This window comes from Cibotium barometz, chromosome 47, assembly GCF_041138505.1.
Source record: "Cibotium barometz isolate CiBa-2024 chromosome 47, ASM4113850v1, whole genome shotgun sequence".
Taxonomy (NCBI): domain Eukaryota; kingdom Viridiplantae; phylum Streptophyta; class Polypodiopsida; order Cyatheales; family Cibotiaceae; genus Cibotium; species Cibotium barometz.
In genome coordinates, this window is record NC_141092.1 from 23108512 (window position 1) to 23121209 (window position 12698).

Sequence of the window (12698 nt, forward strand, 5' to 3'; positions counted from 1 at the left end):
CTATGCAAGAAACTCAAAATGGAAAGGACCCCTTATGTGGACACATGGCATGTGAGACGGGGCACTGGACGGGAGCGCTCATCTTGAAATTCTCGGACTTTGTTAGTCAAGAGACCTCCATGGATACACGGACGACTCTCCGAGGGGAGAAGATATACCTAGGGGATTATCTTACCCAAACCCAGGTAGAGCACAGACGGGCTAACATGCCCAAGGTGCACTAGACTTCCCCACAAGGTGGGGAAGTCGACATTATACAGGGACAATTGAGTCATCATCATAGAGTGGCGTCCCAAATAGGGGGGTGGGGTCTATGGCACCACACACCTGGAATTGGCAGTTTGAAACTACAATGGGACACTATGGTCGGAAATTGGGGGACTCAGGGAAGTTTTTACAGAGAGTTCTTCATAGAGACCCACTAGAGCCCGGAGAGAAGGCTACCACACATTTTTGGCTATGAGTGGGCACCCGCCTATACCGGGAGGAGACACGCACATGTGGTCGGGTACGCGGGTCTTGCGGACTGGCAGTACTATTCAAGACACACCTACAACCCATGATCACCATAGTCCGCACGGATACATGTACGCTTTATGTGGGTGAGGTTACAGGTCACAGTAGAGAGAGATACACATTGTAGTTTGCTACTTCCCACCTAGGAAGTCCTCATATGCTATTATGGAGGAGGGAGAGTAGTTTTATCCCCTCCATGCACACATCATTGAGTTCTCATGCTTGGGTGAAGTTCTCCTTTGAGGGGACTTCAACTCCAGGACTCAGAGTGCAGGAGGAGCCGACCATGTAGGAGATATACTTGGAGGAGATTGGCATTCAACGGGTGTCATAGGACAGAGGGGACATACCAGCATAAGGGAGAGAGTTCCTCAAGATGCTGAGCACACATTGCTTAGCCATTCCCAACGGGATGTCCCGTTGGCCTTCTTCTAAAGATCTCACATGCTTCCCACAGGGAGGACGCTCGAGTATAGTGGTTTACTTGATGGGATTTTGGCCTTTAGTCACATCCATACTTGCCTTCACTATTCCACCCGCCCCCTTGGAGACGGCAATGCCTCTCTCTCCTTCAGCCCATATTTTCTCGACCATCCTCACCACCACCACCGATCTTCCACTACTCCGAGATTCACTTCTACCGTGATAGGGACTCGACTTACTTTGACCATCTCTACCGACATCTAACATAGGTACACCCCAATCTCCCACTACCGACCTCACTTCTCAGCTCACCACAATCTTACACACCTCTGCCATAGCCACATTTCCATCCACTAGTGGATACACCGCCAGACCCCCTACCGGCTCCATGTCCTAGAACGATTGGTATGATGAGGAATGCCGCACAACACATGAGCGTCTCCTACCTGAGGCTACTAGTGGCCAAATTTGAGAGCGAGATGCTCAAAGGATTAACCAATACACAACTAGACGTAAGAAACGAGCACATGTTAAGGCTCAATACAAGGACTTGTACCAATCTCTCAAGGGTGTGAATTGTATTAAGGAGAAATTTTGGGAGAAACGCCCACCCACACCCATCACATCTCCATCCATATGGAGCACATGCATGATCCCTATACGAGGTACCAAATCAGCTCTCCATCCCACCGCCATCACATGCACAGTCCATCACATCCACCTTTTTACACCCGCCATGGTGGTCCAAGCCATCGAGAGACTAAAAAACGGTAGATCACATAGGAGCACGAGGGCCTCTTGGTAGAGCACATCTCCTATGCAGGGGAAACTCTGGCACCCCTCTTGGCTCATATGTTCAACCCATAGTTGCCAAGGGTTTTTTGAAATGCGTTTCAAAAACATTTATGAAACGTTTCAAAAATGTTTCTTTCAAATCCAAGACGTTTCAAGGTGACCCAGTTACACTGGGCACCCAACCAACCAATTGGCATAAATAAACTGACAACATCAAGAATCAAGATCCGGATTCCATCATCAATAATAGCAACTGCTCAAAATTGAAGAAACAATATATAAAGCAGGCAAGAGTGACCTGAGCACTCAAAGTGAGTACAAAAAGTCTGAATCCTGAGCTGATACAAAAAAAGAAAACTGAAGTTTGAAATACACAAAGTAAAGCATGTTGATAGATGCATGACAAACTAGAGGAGCCTGATAGCCCCAAAGACTAGAGTCCTCAATCAAGAGTCTGGGCACTGAGTCTTCAACATCCTTGATGTCCTCATCAGCAGCCTCTTGGATAAAAGCACTCAAATTGTATTGATAGCAAGTGGGAGGGAAAGAAACGCGTTGCATTTGAAGTAAACGTTTCTGAAATGTTTTGTTTCATAAAAAATGAATGAAACAAGTTTTTTTTGCAACTGTGGTTCAACTAGGCTCTTTTGGAAGGCTTCCTACCCCGTTGCCGGACTATACCAGGCTCTTCGCAACTGTGGTTCAACTAGGCTCTTTTGGAAGGCTTGCCCCACTGACCTGAACAAACCATACGAGAACACCCATCCATAAAGCTGGAGATCCATGGACCCCAACGCTTACAAGACGATTATGATTGGCCACACATTGGCTAAACTTTATTGGTTAGTACTTGAGATGGAGCTCATCACACTAGTAGAGAGACAAGGGCACATAGCATCAAGCATAGTAGCAACGAAACCCGTTTCAAATCATATGAAACCGATCGAAACTTTTACGAAACGTTTCAGAATATGAAACTCGTTTTTTATTCATCTAAAATTTTTAAGGCCCAAAAACCTTACATGCTAGTTCCATACATACACATTTCAAAAGCGCATTTTTTCTTGTTACCTGAAATTTTTAAGGCCCAAAAACCTTACATGCTAGTTTCATACATACACATTTCAGAAGCGCATTTTTTCTTGTTGCTTGCTACTCGACTTGCACGCGCACATCCTTTCTTGCCTGTTGATGACGGGTCGACCATCTTAAGGATGCTTCAGCCTTGGCCATGGCCTAAATACATATTTTCATGTATATTCTAAACTTTATATTTTTTGCATCTTTTGTATGAAACTTTTTTTTGACATTCCTTTTTTGCTTGGTAGTGACTAGTTGACCATCTCAACAAGGACGCTTGAGCCTTGGTCATGGCCTAAATACATATTTTCATGTATATTGTATATTGAAGAATATATGTATTTTTGCATTTTTTGTATGAAACTTTTTTTGGACATTTCAAAAAAATATGAAACTTCTGAAACCTTTTTGAAACCCGTTTCAAATTAGGCGTTTCTAAAACTCTTGGTAACTATGGCATCAAGGCAGGTAGGCTTCCGTAAGTCGTTCTCCACTTTGGATCACATCTTCACCCTCCGAGCCATCATAGAGGAGGCAAGATCATAACATCGATGGTCTTACTGTTGCTTTGTGGATTTTTGCAAAGCCTTTGATATGATGCCACGAGCCTGACTACTGTAGGGACTCTAGGATTTGGGGGTATCGTCGGACATGAACTGGGGAGTATCGCATTATATGAGTTGCTCATAGGGCGGGTGAGATGCCCAAGAGACTATGACTTAGAGGGATTCAAGTTTGAATTTGCACACACATTGGTGGGTCCAAGAATAGCTCAATAGTCTTGATTGCAAAGACCTTAAGTTGTGACGCTTGCTTTCCAGTACCTTTTTTGTACTTTTTTTTTTGGGTAAAATCCCTAAATATTTTTTTTTATATTTTTTGAAGTCCTTGCCAAATAGTGATGGAACCTAATTTGTTGCATGCTCTTAGTTTTTCACATGAGTGGATAGTTCTTTTTTTAAGCAAAATGAAGAGATCTCACTAGTCTTTACCATGAATCCTTGGTGTTATCTGGATAGCCATTGGTTGGTAGATGGCACGGGCAGTCATGTGGGGTGTTGACTTAACCCAAGATGGGATGCCAAGTTAGGCAATCTTGTGGTGATGGCCATTGTCACGTGCTTCCCACACTTGGATGGCACATGAATATATCTGATACCAAGGTGCAGGATCAAACAGGGTCTTCTCTACTACGATAGTAGAGCACGGGAGCCTCTGGCTCTAGGAACTCGACTAATGCGCCCAAGCTTGCTCGAGGCCACAAAACTCAGGCATGCAAGATCGGTGGGAATCTGAGTGTAGGAGAGACAGTTTAGTACAAGGAGGATAGGTGTTTCTTTTGTCACACAAAAGGATACACCTCTAAGGATCAGTCCAAAGAAGACTACCACTCTGCAGACTACCACCCCAGCCTCCACAGCCTCCGTGGTGAGCCCCGCTCCTACAGAGACCCTAGCGGTCGTCCCTAGTTTTTTGGTTGGTGCAATCGTTACCTCGGGAGCTCGAAGATAAGCAGAAGGTGCCCAAGACCAGGAGTATGAGCGCAATGAATTGCTCAAGACTTTTGGCTACATAGGTAGCTAGAGAGTTGGTGTCTTGTTTGACAGCGGTAGCACGGAGGATGTGGTAATGGAATAGGCCACTTGGCGAGCCCAGTTCCTATTGACTTCGGTAGACAAGAAGGTTGAGGGATTTAGCACAGGCATGACGACGAGCTAAGCTAGTGATTCAGGGCATAAAGTTTGTTCGAGACTTTATGGTTGCCTCTCTTGTAGGAGCAAACATAATTTTGAGAATTCAGTGGTTTCACAAGTTCCAGTCAGACATTGATTGGAATAGACACTTTTCGGATTATCCAGAATGTGTCCAAAGCCCTAGTAACCATTAAGTGTGAGCTCGCGATCCCAACTTTCCTCTCGTAAGACACTTGCAAGCTAAATGAGAAATACGAAAAGGCGCACTATGTGCAATGATTTATATCGAGATTGACCAGACGGTGGTGAGTACTTTCAAGAAGTACCGGGCTCTCCATGACAAGTTTCAGAAGATGTTCTTTGGGACAATCTCCCTCCCTAACTCCTTTGTCTACACTGGAGGACCAGAAGATAGACCTCCTCCCCGGATCCCCCGAGCAAGTTTCCATACCGCTTGTCCAAGGCAATGGAATTAAAGCTGGACTGCCAATTCCAAGAGCTCTTGCTTTACCCAAAAAAAATGTGTGTGTGTGTGTGTGTGTGATGGCATATGTAATTTCTTGCTTAGAAAGTTGTGAATGCATGTTTTCAAGTGACTGAATTTCTCAAAACTTTGATTATTTATTTATGCAGCATGTTTCCTAAATCAACCAACGAGACCTTTGCTACGAAGCTCTTTCAGAATTTCAAAAATAACACACGCTTCAAGAAACCCAAGCTTTCAACTACAGACTTCACTATTGCTCACTATGCGGGTGAGGTATGTCATTCATGCCAAGCACTGTAGAATATGTTTGTGTCCATAGGGTTTATTCAATCTGAGACTTTTTAATGGTATTTGTTTGCAGGTTACATATCACACTGATCTTTTTCTAGATAAAAACAGGGATTATGTGGTTGTGGAGCATCAAGCTTTATTGATGTTGTCAAAGAGTCCTTTTGTGTCTGGGCTCTTTATGTCTTTGACAGAAGACAATTTGAAATCCTCTTATAAGTTCTCCTCTGTTGCAACACGATTTAAGGTATGCAGTGTGTCTTGTTTCGATTGGAAGTTTGTATAATTGGGTAATCTTCTCCATTAAAACTTATTCTTAAGAGTTATGGGGTTGCGAGAACGCCACAAGGGTGCTTGATAGGTAAAGCTTTATTCCTTTAGTCATTGTAAGTGTGCCATGAACCCCTCCTGGTTTTTTCAATGCAATTACAGCAACAACTTCAATCGCTTATGGAGACTTTGAGCACAACAGAGCCACATTATATCCGCTGTGTAAAACCAAATAATGATAACAAACCTGGACGATTTGAGAATCCGAGTGTTCTCCATCAACTTCGATGTGGGGTAAGTTTTTATCTTTATTTTTTTTTGTTTATTAAGGGGGGTGTTTGGGGTGCCACAAACTTATCAACAAGAATACGTATTAGATCTTATTCCGTGCTTTAATTCTGTATTCACAGGGAGTGCTTGAGGCTGTGCGGATTAGTTGTGCTGGATATCCAACACGCCGGACTTATGATGAGTTCCTTGATCGGTTTGGTCTGTTGGCTCCAGACTTGCTTGAAGGAAAGTAAGTAGCTCTGCTGACCTAATTTCATATATATCAGGCATTTGTGTCCACTTTAGAGAAGCAGTATGCTGTGGTTATCGTTCAAGGCTGTGACTGGCACTTTTCCAGCTACGATGAAAGAACAGCAACACAGGAGCTGTTGAAGAGGATGAACCTGAACAATTATCAAGTGAGTTCTTGAGCATAAAGTGGAAGATTGTTAAAAAAAAAAAAAAACGAGAAAAGATCCTTTCATTAGTTATATAAAAAACGCCCGTAGGGCTACAAAAAATCTCTCCTGCTCATAAGAGAAAAAGAGCAGTGAATACAGCATGGCAGCCCGGGAGACTCTCCCTAGGTGCTGCAAAATACAAGCATCAACACAAAGGACTGAGAGGCTAAATCATACAATAGGGGGGGGGAAGAGCCAAACAGGTGGCCTGTAGCGCCAACGGGGGGATCCCGTGTGTAAGGTGTAGAAGGGGCCACAGCGCCAAGTGGTGTGAAAAGCCTGGCGCCGCAAGATCGCCTCATCCGAGTCTCCCCGGATGCGGTCGTACTGTCCTCGCAGGGTGTGGATCAACTCCTGCCAAATCCCCCGTACAGTCTCTGCTGGTGGCTCCAATCTCCCCTCAAAGGCCGTGAAGCACCGGGCCCTCCAGGTGAACCAGATGGTGAGGCTGCTGAGGAGCTCCCATCGTAAATCCCTCTCCTGTGTCCAGCTGGCGAACGAGAAATCCGGTGCCGGAACCAGGCGAGGCTGGCCCCTAATAAATCTAGTGGCCTGACTGCTCTGCTCCATCTCATAGCCCAGCAGGCCCTGACGAGGTCGACCAAGCAGCGGCACCCCACGTAAACATACCCTCTGGAGAGAGGGGAGCCAGAATACGCAGCATCCGCAGCCAAATCTGCTGCGCCTGAGGGCAATCCCAAAGGCAATGTCTCTGTGTCTCCATAGGGTGGCCGCATCGGACGCAGGCCGCCGGAAGACCGCTGTAAACAAGCCAAGTGCCAATTGCTGAGCCCCTGTGGGCGACCAGCCACTGAAAAGTCGAGATCCTTCGGGCTTGTCGACTAGCCCAGAGCCGAGCCCAAAAATCCTCCAAGAACTCCTGTGAGAGTCCTTGTAGCCGCCAATGCCCCGTTGCCACTGGAGAGACCGTCCTCCTCGCCGTCAAAATATGCCGCCCCAGCCGAACAGTATACTGGAAAAAGGTAATCTCTGTGGCCTCAAGGGATGCATAAGGATCATGCCACTCGTACTCTCCGGGGTCCCACTGTAGCCGGGCCAAGGGGCGCGTTGCATATGCCTATATGCGCCAATCCGGGAGCACATTTGCAGGGTCGGGGTCAATATGCCACTTCCGAGAAGCGGCGGCCACTACCCGAATCCTTTGAAAGGTGCACTCTGCAACCAAAGGCGACTCCACCTCCACTCTCTGGAGTCTGCCCTCATCCTGAATCTCATAGTAGAGGCAACTGCCATCCTCAGTGCAAGCTCTGACTGCAATCAGGATCTCCAACTGTGTAAAGGCTCCCATCCACCGTGGGGCCATTGGCTCGAGAGGCGTGAACCACTCCTCTGTGAGTGCCTCCTGAATATTATCCCTCATGATCAATCCCCCTCTGAAGTGACTCAACCTCTCCACCTGGATCTCCTCTGGGAGACTGCAGAAGGCCTGCCAGTCTCCAAAACTACGAGCTGGGCCTGCCGCTAAAGGTCCCCCGGCTAGACGAGGCCGAGAACCCAGCATATGACCCTGCTCCGTGCGAACCGCTGGGCTCCAGATGAGCGGCTGTCTGGCCCGCTCCTCAACACAAGAAGGAGGTCGCTGAGAGCGCCCCGGTCTCAGCAGCTCCCAAGCTCTCAGGATACTCAAAGCAAATCTGTCCTCCCATCCTCTACTGAGGCCTGTCCTCCTCATCTCTATGAAGATCCAGCGAATCTCTGGTGCCCAAGTACCCCCTGCTGGGGGCGCCCGAGCCTGCAGCCGCTGCAAGAGGAGCTCGTTCCAAGGCTCAGCGCCGCCTGGAAGCAACCCCCGAACAATAAGCTTCCCCAATAAGGCTCTACTCTGATCGACTGGATCTATAATGCCCAAACCTCCCTGAGCTAGCGGAAGTGTAATAACTGCCCATGCAACCTTTGCCCGAGCTGGCTGACCGTCCCGCCCAGACCACAGAAAGTTCCTGATCAGCCTCTGTACCTGGCTGATGCAAGAGCTCGCGAAAATCCAGCAAGACGTAATGTACCACATGGTCGCTAACAGCACCTGATTTGCCACCACCACCCTCCCAGCCAAGGATAGTCGAGCTGTACTCCAATACAAAAGCTTCTTCCGAATGCTCAGAAGAAGCGGGGCAATCTGCTGCTCAGGTTACAAATCTAGGCCAATTTGGCATCCCAAATACCGCACTACTGTGCCTGGAGGAATCCATCTAAAACCGGGGTCCGGGCTCCATGCCGGAGTGGGAGCACTACTGATCCAAAAGGCCACTGTCTTGTGCCAATCGATCAATGCTCCCGAAGTTGCACTAAAAACCTGGAGCGATTGCTCTGCCCGAAGAAGATTGGCCTCTTGGCCATGCAAAAATAAGCCCGTGTCGTCTGCAAACTCAGCATCAAGCAGGTCCTCCCCCCGGACTGGGAGCTGAAGTCCTCTCAAACCAACCTCCTCTGCCGTTAAATACATGCTCATAGCCTCCGCAAAGAAGAGAAAAAGAAAAGGGGCGAGGGGACACCCTTGACGGACTGATCTGGTCAGCTCAAAACTCGGCCCCCGTCCTCCTGCAATCAGCACCTGGCTGCGAGCTGTGGAATACAGAGCCGCCACCCCTCTGATCCATCCTGGCTCAAAGCCCAGGCGAAGCATAGTGCCCTCTAAGAAACCCCAATCAACTCTATCGTATGCCTTCTCAAAATCGAGAAGCATCACGAGCAAGTCCTCGCCAAGAAATCTAGCTCGGGCCGTCGCCTCCCAGAAAGTACAGATGTTGTCAAGGATACTGCGCTCCTTGACAAATCCTGTCTGAGTAGCATGAATCAACTCCCCCAGGAAGGGCTGGATCCTCAAACTCAAGGCCTTTGCTAAGACCTTGTAGACAGTATTGAGGATCGTAATAGGCCTCCAATGCCGAATATCATCTGATACTCCCTCCCCCTTGGGGATAAGATAGATCAAGCTCTGTGAAAAGCTCTGCGGCATCACCCCAGTGTCCAAAACATACTGAAAGCCCCTGCGGAGGCTTGGCCCCAAAAGGTCCCAATAGCGCATAAAAAAGGTCGGCGTCAGTCCGTCCTCCCCTAGGAAACTATGTCGCGGCAGGACCCTCAAGGCCTCGGCAAGCTCAATCTCTGACAGAGGCGCACCTAGAACTGTACGCATACGGTCTGTGACCCTCCTCTGCACATGGGCCCACACAGTCTGTCTGCAAACATCTCGATCCTCAGTGGCTGGCTCCGCTGAAAGCAGGTCTCTATAAAATGCAGTGGCAATGGCTCTGATCTCCCCGATCTCAGTAGCTACCGATCCATCCGGTCTACCAAGCTGGCGGACTCCTGCTCGCGCATGACGGGGTCCAGTGATCTCAAAAAACTCTCCAGTCACTCTATCACCAAGCTGCGTCCACTGAGAGGCCTGACGACGATAGTAAAACTCATGTCTCTGCTGGGACGCCACCCACTCACATGCAGGCTGTTGCTCCTGAAGGCGCTGTAGCGAAGCAAGGCTGCGTCTTAGCCGATGCTCCCGCTCACGAATCTCTCCCAGCCGTGTCAAAGCTGCAGCGTGTAGAAAAGAGCTAAGATCGGTGAGTCCCTGGGCACACTGGCCCGCTGCATCCTGGTCAAAGCACTGACTATTGTGCTAGATCCTCTCAATGTCCTTAGCGAGACTGGGATCTGTAAGTACCCTCTCTGGGATTCTCAACTGCAAGCTGGGCTCCCGTGTCCCCTCCTCCAATGTCAATATAACTGGCGCATGATCTGAAAATGAGGTGCCAGCGAGAATGCCGACGGAGCCCCCTCGCTCCCCTAACTAGTCGCCCACATAAAAGCGATCAATCCGTGATAGATTAGTCCCTCCCTGCCGGCGATCCGACCGAGAGAAACTAAGACTGTCCTGAGACCGGGAGAAAGCCCCATGCTGCCATGCATCAGTGATCCTCAGTGACATGCAAAACCGGTCCCAAGCTGCAAGCTCCGTGCCGTGCACTGTAACATGACTGCCTCCCACCCTATCTGCCGGGTCCTCAAGCATGTTGAAGTCTCCCCCGACACACCAATGTGCGGCCTTTGGCAATGCATCCGTAACCTGGGTCCAGAACTCTGCTCTGGCACTAGCATGATTGGGCGCATAGACGTTGAGCACACCCAATAGCTCATCATGCATCCTCAGAATGACATACTGTGCTCTACCAGGCACAATGATCCCTCGATCCACAATGGCCTGCCGCCATACATCTGCAATGACCATGCATACTTCTCCCTGTTCACCCAAAGGACCAAACCCTACAGACCAAAAAGTGTCCCATCTACCAGGCATCACCAAACCATATCTCCGGATCCTGCTCTCACCCAAGTGGTGCTCCTGCATCATCAAAATATCAATGCTGTCACCAACCAGGTATCTCTGAAGCTCCTGCCTCAAGCAACCACGATAGCGTATAAAGTGTGCTCCGCCAAGGCCCTGTACATTCCATGAGATGATCCTCATGGATGCCCTGCTCAGGTGGATGCTGTCTCAGCCGTACGGCGGGCCTTCGCAAGCGGCTTGGATGGAGAGTAGTCCCCATCCGAGCGGCTGCGAATCTGCCCACCCGGTGTATTGCAAGAATCCCGGATCAGGCGCCAGTGGCTGTGGCCCATGGCGATTGCCTCCCGCTCTGACAGAGCAACCTCGTGTATACACACATATCCAGGGTTGCGTGCTAAGTCTGCCACTATGCGCATGACCAAATGCCGAACCCCTGAGGTATCCACACTCCCGGGATCCAAGAAAAAATGAGCCAACTTCCAAAGTCGGCCTATCACATCTGTCACCTCCAGATCGCTCATGTGATGAGGAAACTCAACTGCCTGAGTCTTCAAAGTGCTGAGAGCGAGCTCTAGAGTCCACTCCCGGTCGCAAGGGCCACATAGAGGGAACGAGAAGGCCACCGCTGAGTCTAGTGCCTCCTCCCGGCGGGCCGGAGGTATCACTACATGAACTCGGATGGGTGCTGGCTCATGGGGGCCCTCTGCTCCAAAAAGCCGTGTGAAGGTATAATCAAAAGCCTCCGAGCGCTGTCTAATGCCAAGGCGACTCAGCCGACTGCGGATAGATGAAATCCGTGAAGCCCTAATCGGTATAGGTCTCCTCTGTGATGCTCGAGCGAGGTCAGGGCTCAGCGCTCTCCGGACTACAGGTGATGCTCGAGCGAGGTCAGGGCTCAGCGCTCTCCAGGACTGAAGGTGAGGCGGGCGGAGGGGAAGGAGGGGGAGGCGAGGGGGGTGGAGAGGGAGCCGCTGCCGAAACCGGAGCGGAGACGGGAGGAGGCGATGGTGGAAGCGAGGCGGTGGGAGGGGATGGGGGTGGGGGGGGTGAAGGAGGGGGTGCTGGCATCTCCTGCTCCTCAGTCGTCGCCGCGGGGGTCTCCTCCTGGAGGGGAGAAAAGCTGTTCCTCACGGGAACCCAGTGAGGCTGAGACTGTGGCTGCTGCTGCAGCGGTCTCTGGGCGTGCTGCTGTGGCTCTCCCCCTCGGCGGCGCCCCTGTCCAGGCTGCCACTCCGAGGTCTCTGTGGCCTGAGCAGGTGTCCCGGAGGCAGCCTGCCGAGCCGAATCTGTGGGCGGGCCATCAGTAGCCTGCTGTTGTGGTGAGGGTCGGGGTCTCCTGTGAGGGCAGGCCTTGGCCAGATGACCGACCTGCCTGCAAATGAAGCACTGATTCGGGAGCCCCGAGAACTCCACTCTCTGATCTATCCATCCCCCCCCCTATCCTAGGTAGCTGAATGAGGAAGGGAGGAGATGTCAGACACCAACACTCTGACCGAAGGTAGCCCAGCTGCTCTGGCCACCACTGAAGCTGCTGAGGGGCCAGTCTCTAGTACCGAGCCCACCAATGCTCCGAGCCTGGAGAGGAGCGGAAGATACTTCCGGCGGAGTCCAGGGAAGCAAACTGTAACATGGAAGAGGCGCTCTCCCTGCTCCGCCGCTGCTGGGTCAAATCCATGCTGCCAAGGTCTGAAGAAAGCCCGAGCACCCCTGATGTCAAGGGGACTCATGGCAAGACCTTGGCAACGCTCTGGGCGGCCTCGAACTCGATCTGATAATGTCCCCGGCCCAGGAGCTGTACATCCAGGATCTTGCCCACATCTGCAAGAAGGCGGGCCTGAAGAAGATCCCTGATCTCCCCTCTGCTAGGGCGAGTGCCGACTATACGGCAAATGGTGGAATGAGCCTGGAGGCGTTCCACCTCTGCGGCGAGGCTCGCTTCCTCTTCTGGCGAAAGAGAAAGCCTGATGGGGGTGTCCTCAGGGGCGGGCGAGGGGGCTGCGGATGAGTCCCTCTGAGGCGGGGCAGGAGGAGCCTCCATCAGAGTCTGAAGCTGTGGCGAAGGCGGGATCCTGCTGGAACCGAGTTGCACACAGAGAGGCGGAATAGGGAGC

At 50.5% G+C, this 12698-nt stretch overlaps 1 protein-coding gene across 1 annotated transcript in view; it reads left to right on the forward strand.

Moving 5' to 3' along the window:
* Nucleotides 1-12698, forward strand: part of LOC147611518 (myosin-11-like) — a 151537-nt gene that overhangs the window by 70606 nt on the left and 68233 nt on the right. Inside the window, exons 15-19 of the mRNA XM_086784912.1 lie at nucleotides 5142-5268; nucleotides 5357-5530; nucleotides 5716-5847; nucleotides 5964-6073; nucleotides 6182-6242. Of these exons, the coding sequence (XP_086641038.1) occupies nucleotides 5142-5268; nucleotides 5357-5530; nucleotides 5716-5847; nucleotides 5964-6073; nucleotides 6182-6242 (604 nt within the window). The remainder of the gene's footprint in view (nucleotides 1-5141; nucleotides 5269-5356; nucleotides 5531-5715; nucleotides 5848-5963; nucleotides 6074-6181; nucleotides 6243-12698) is intronic.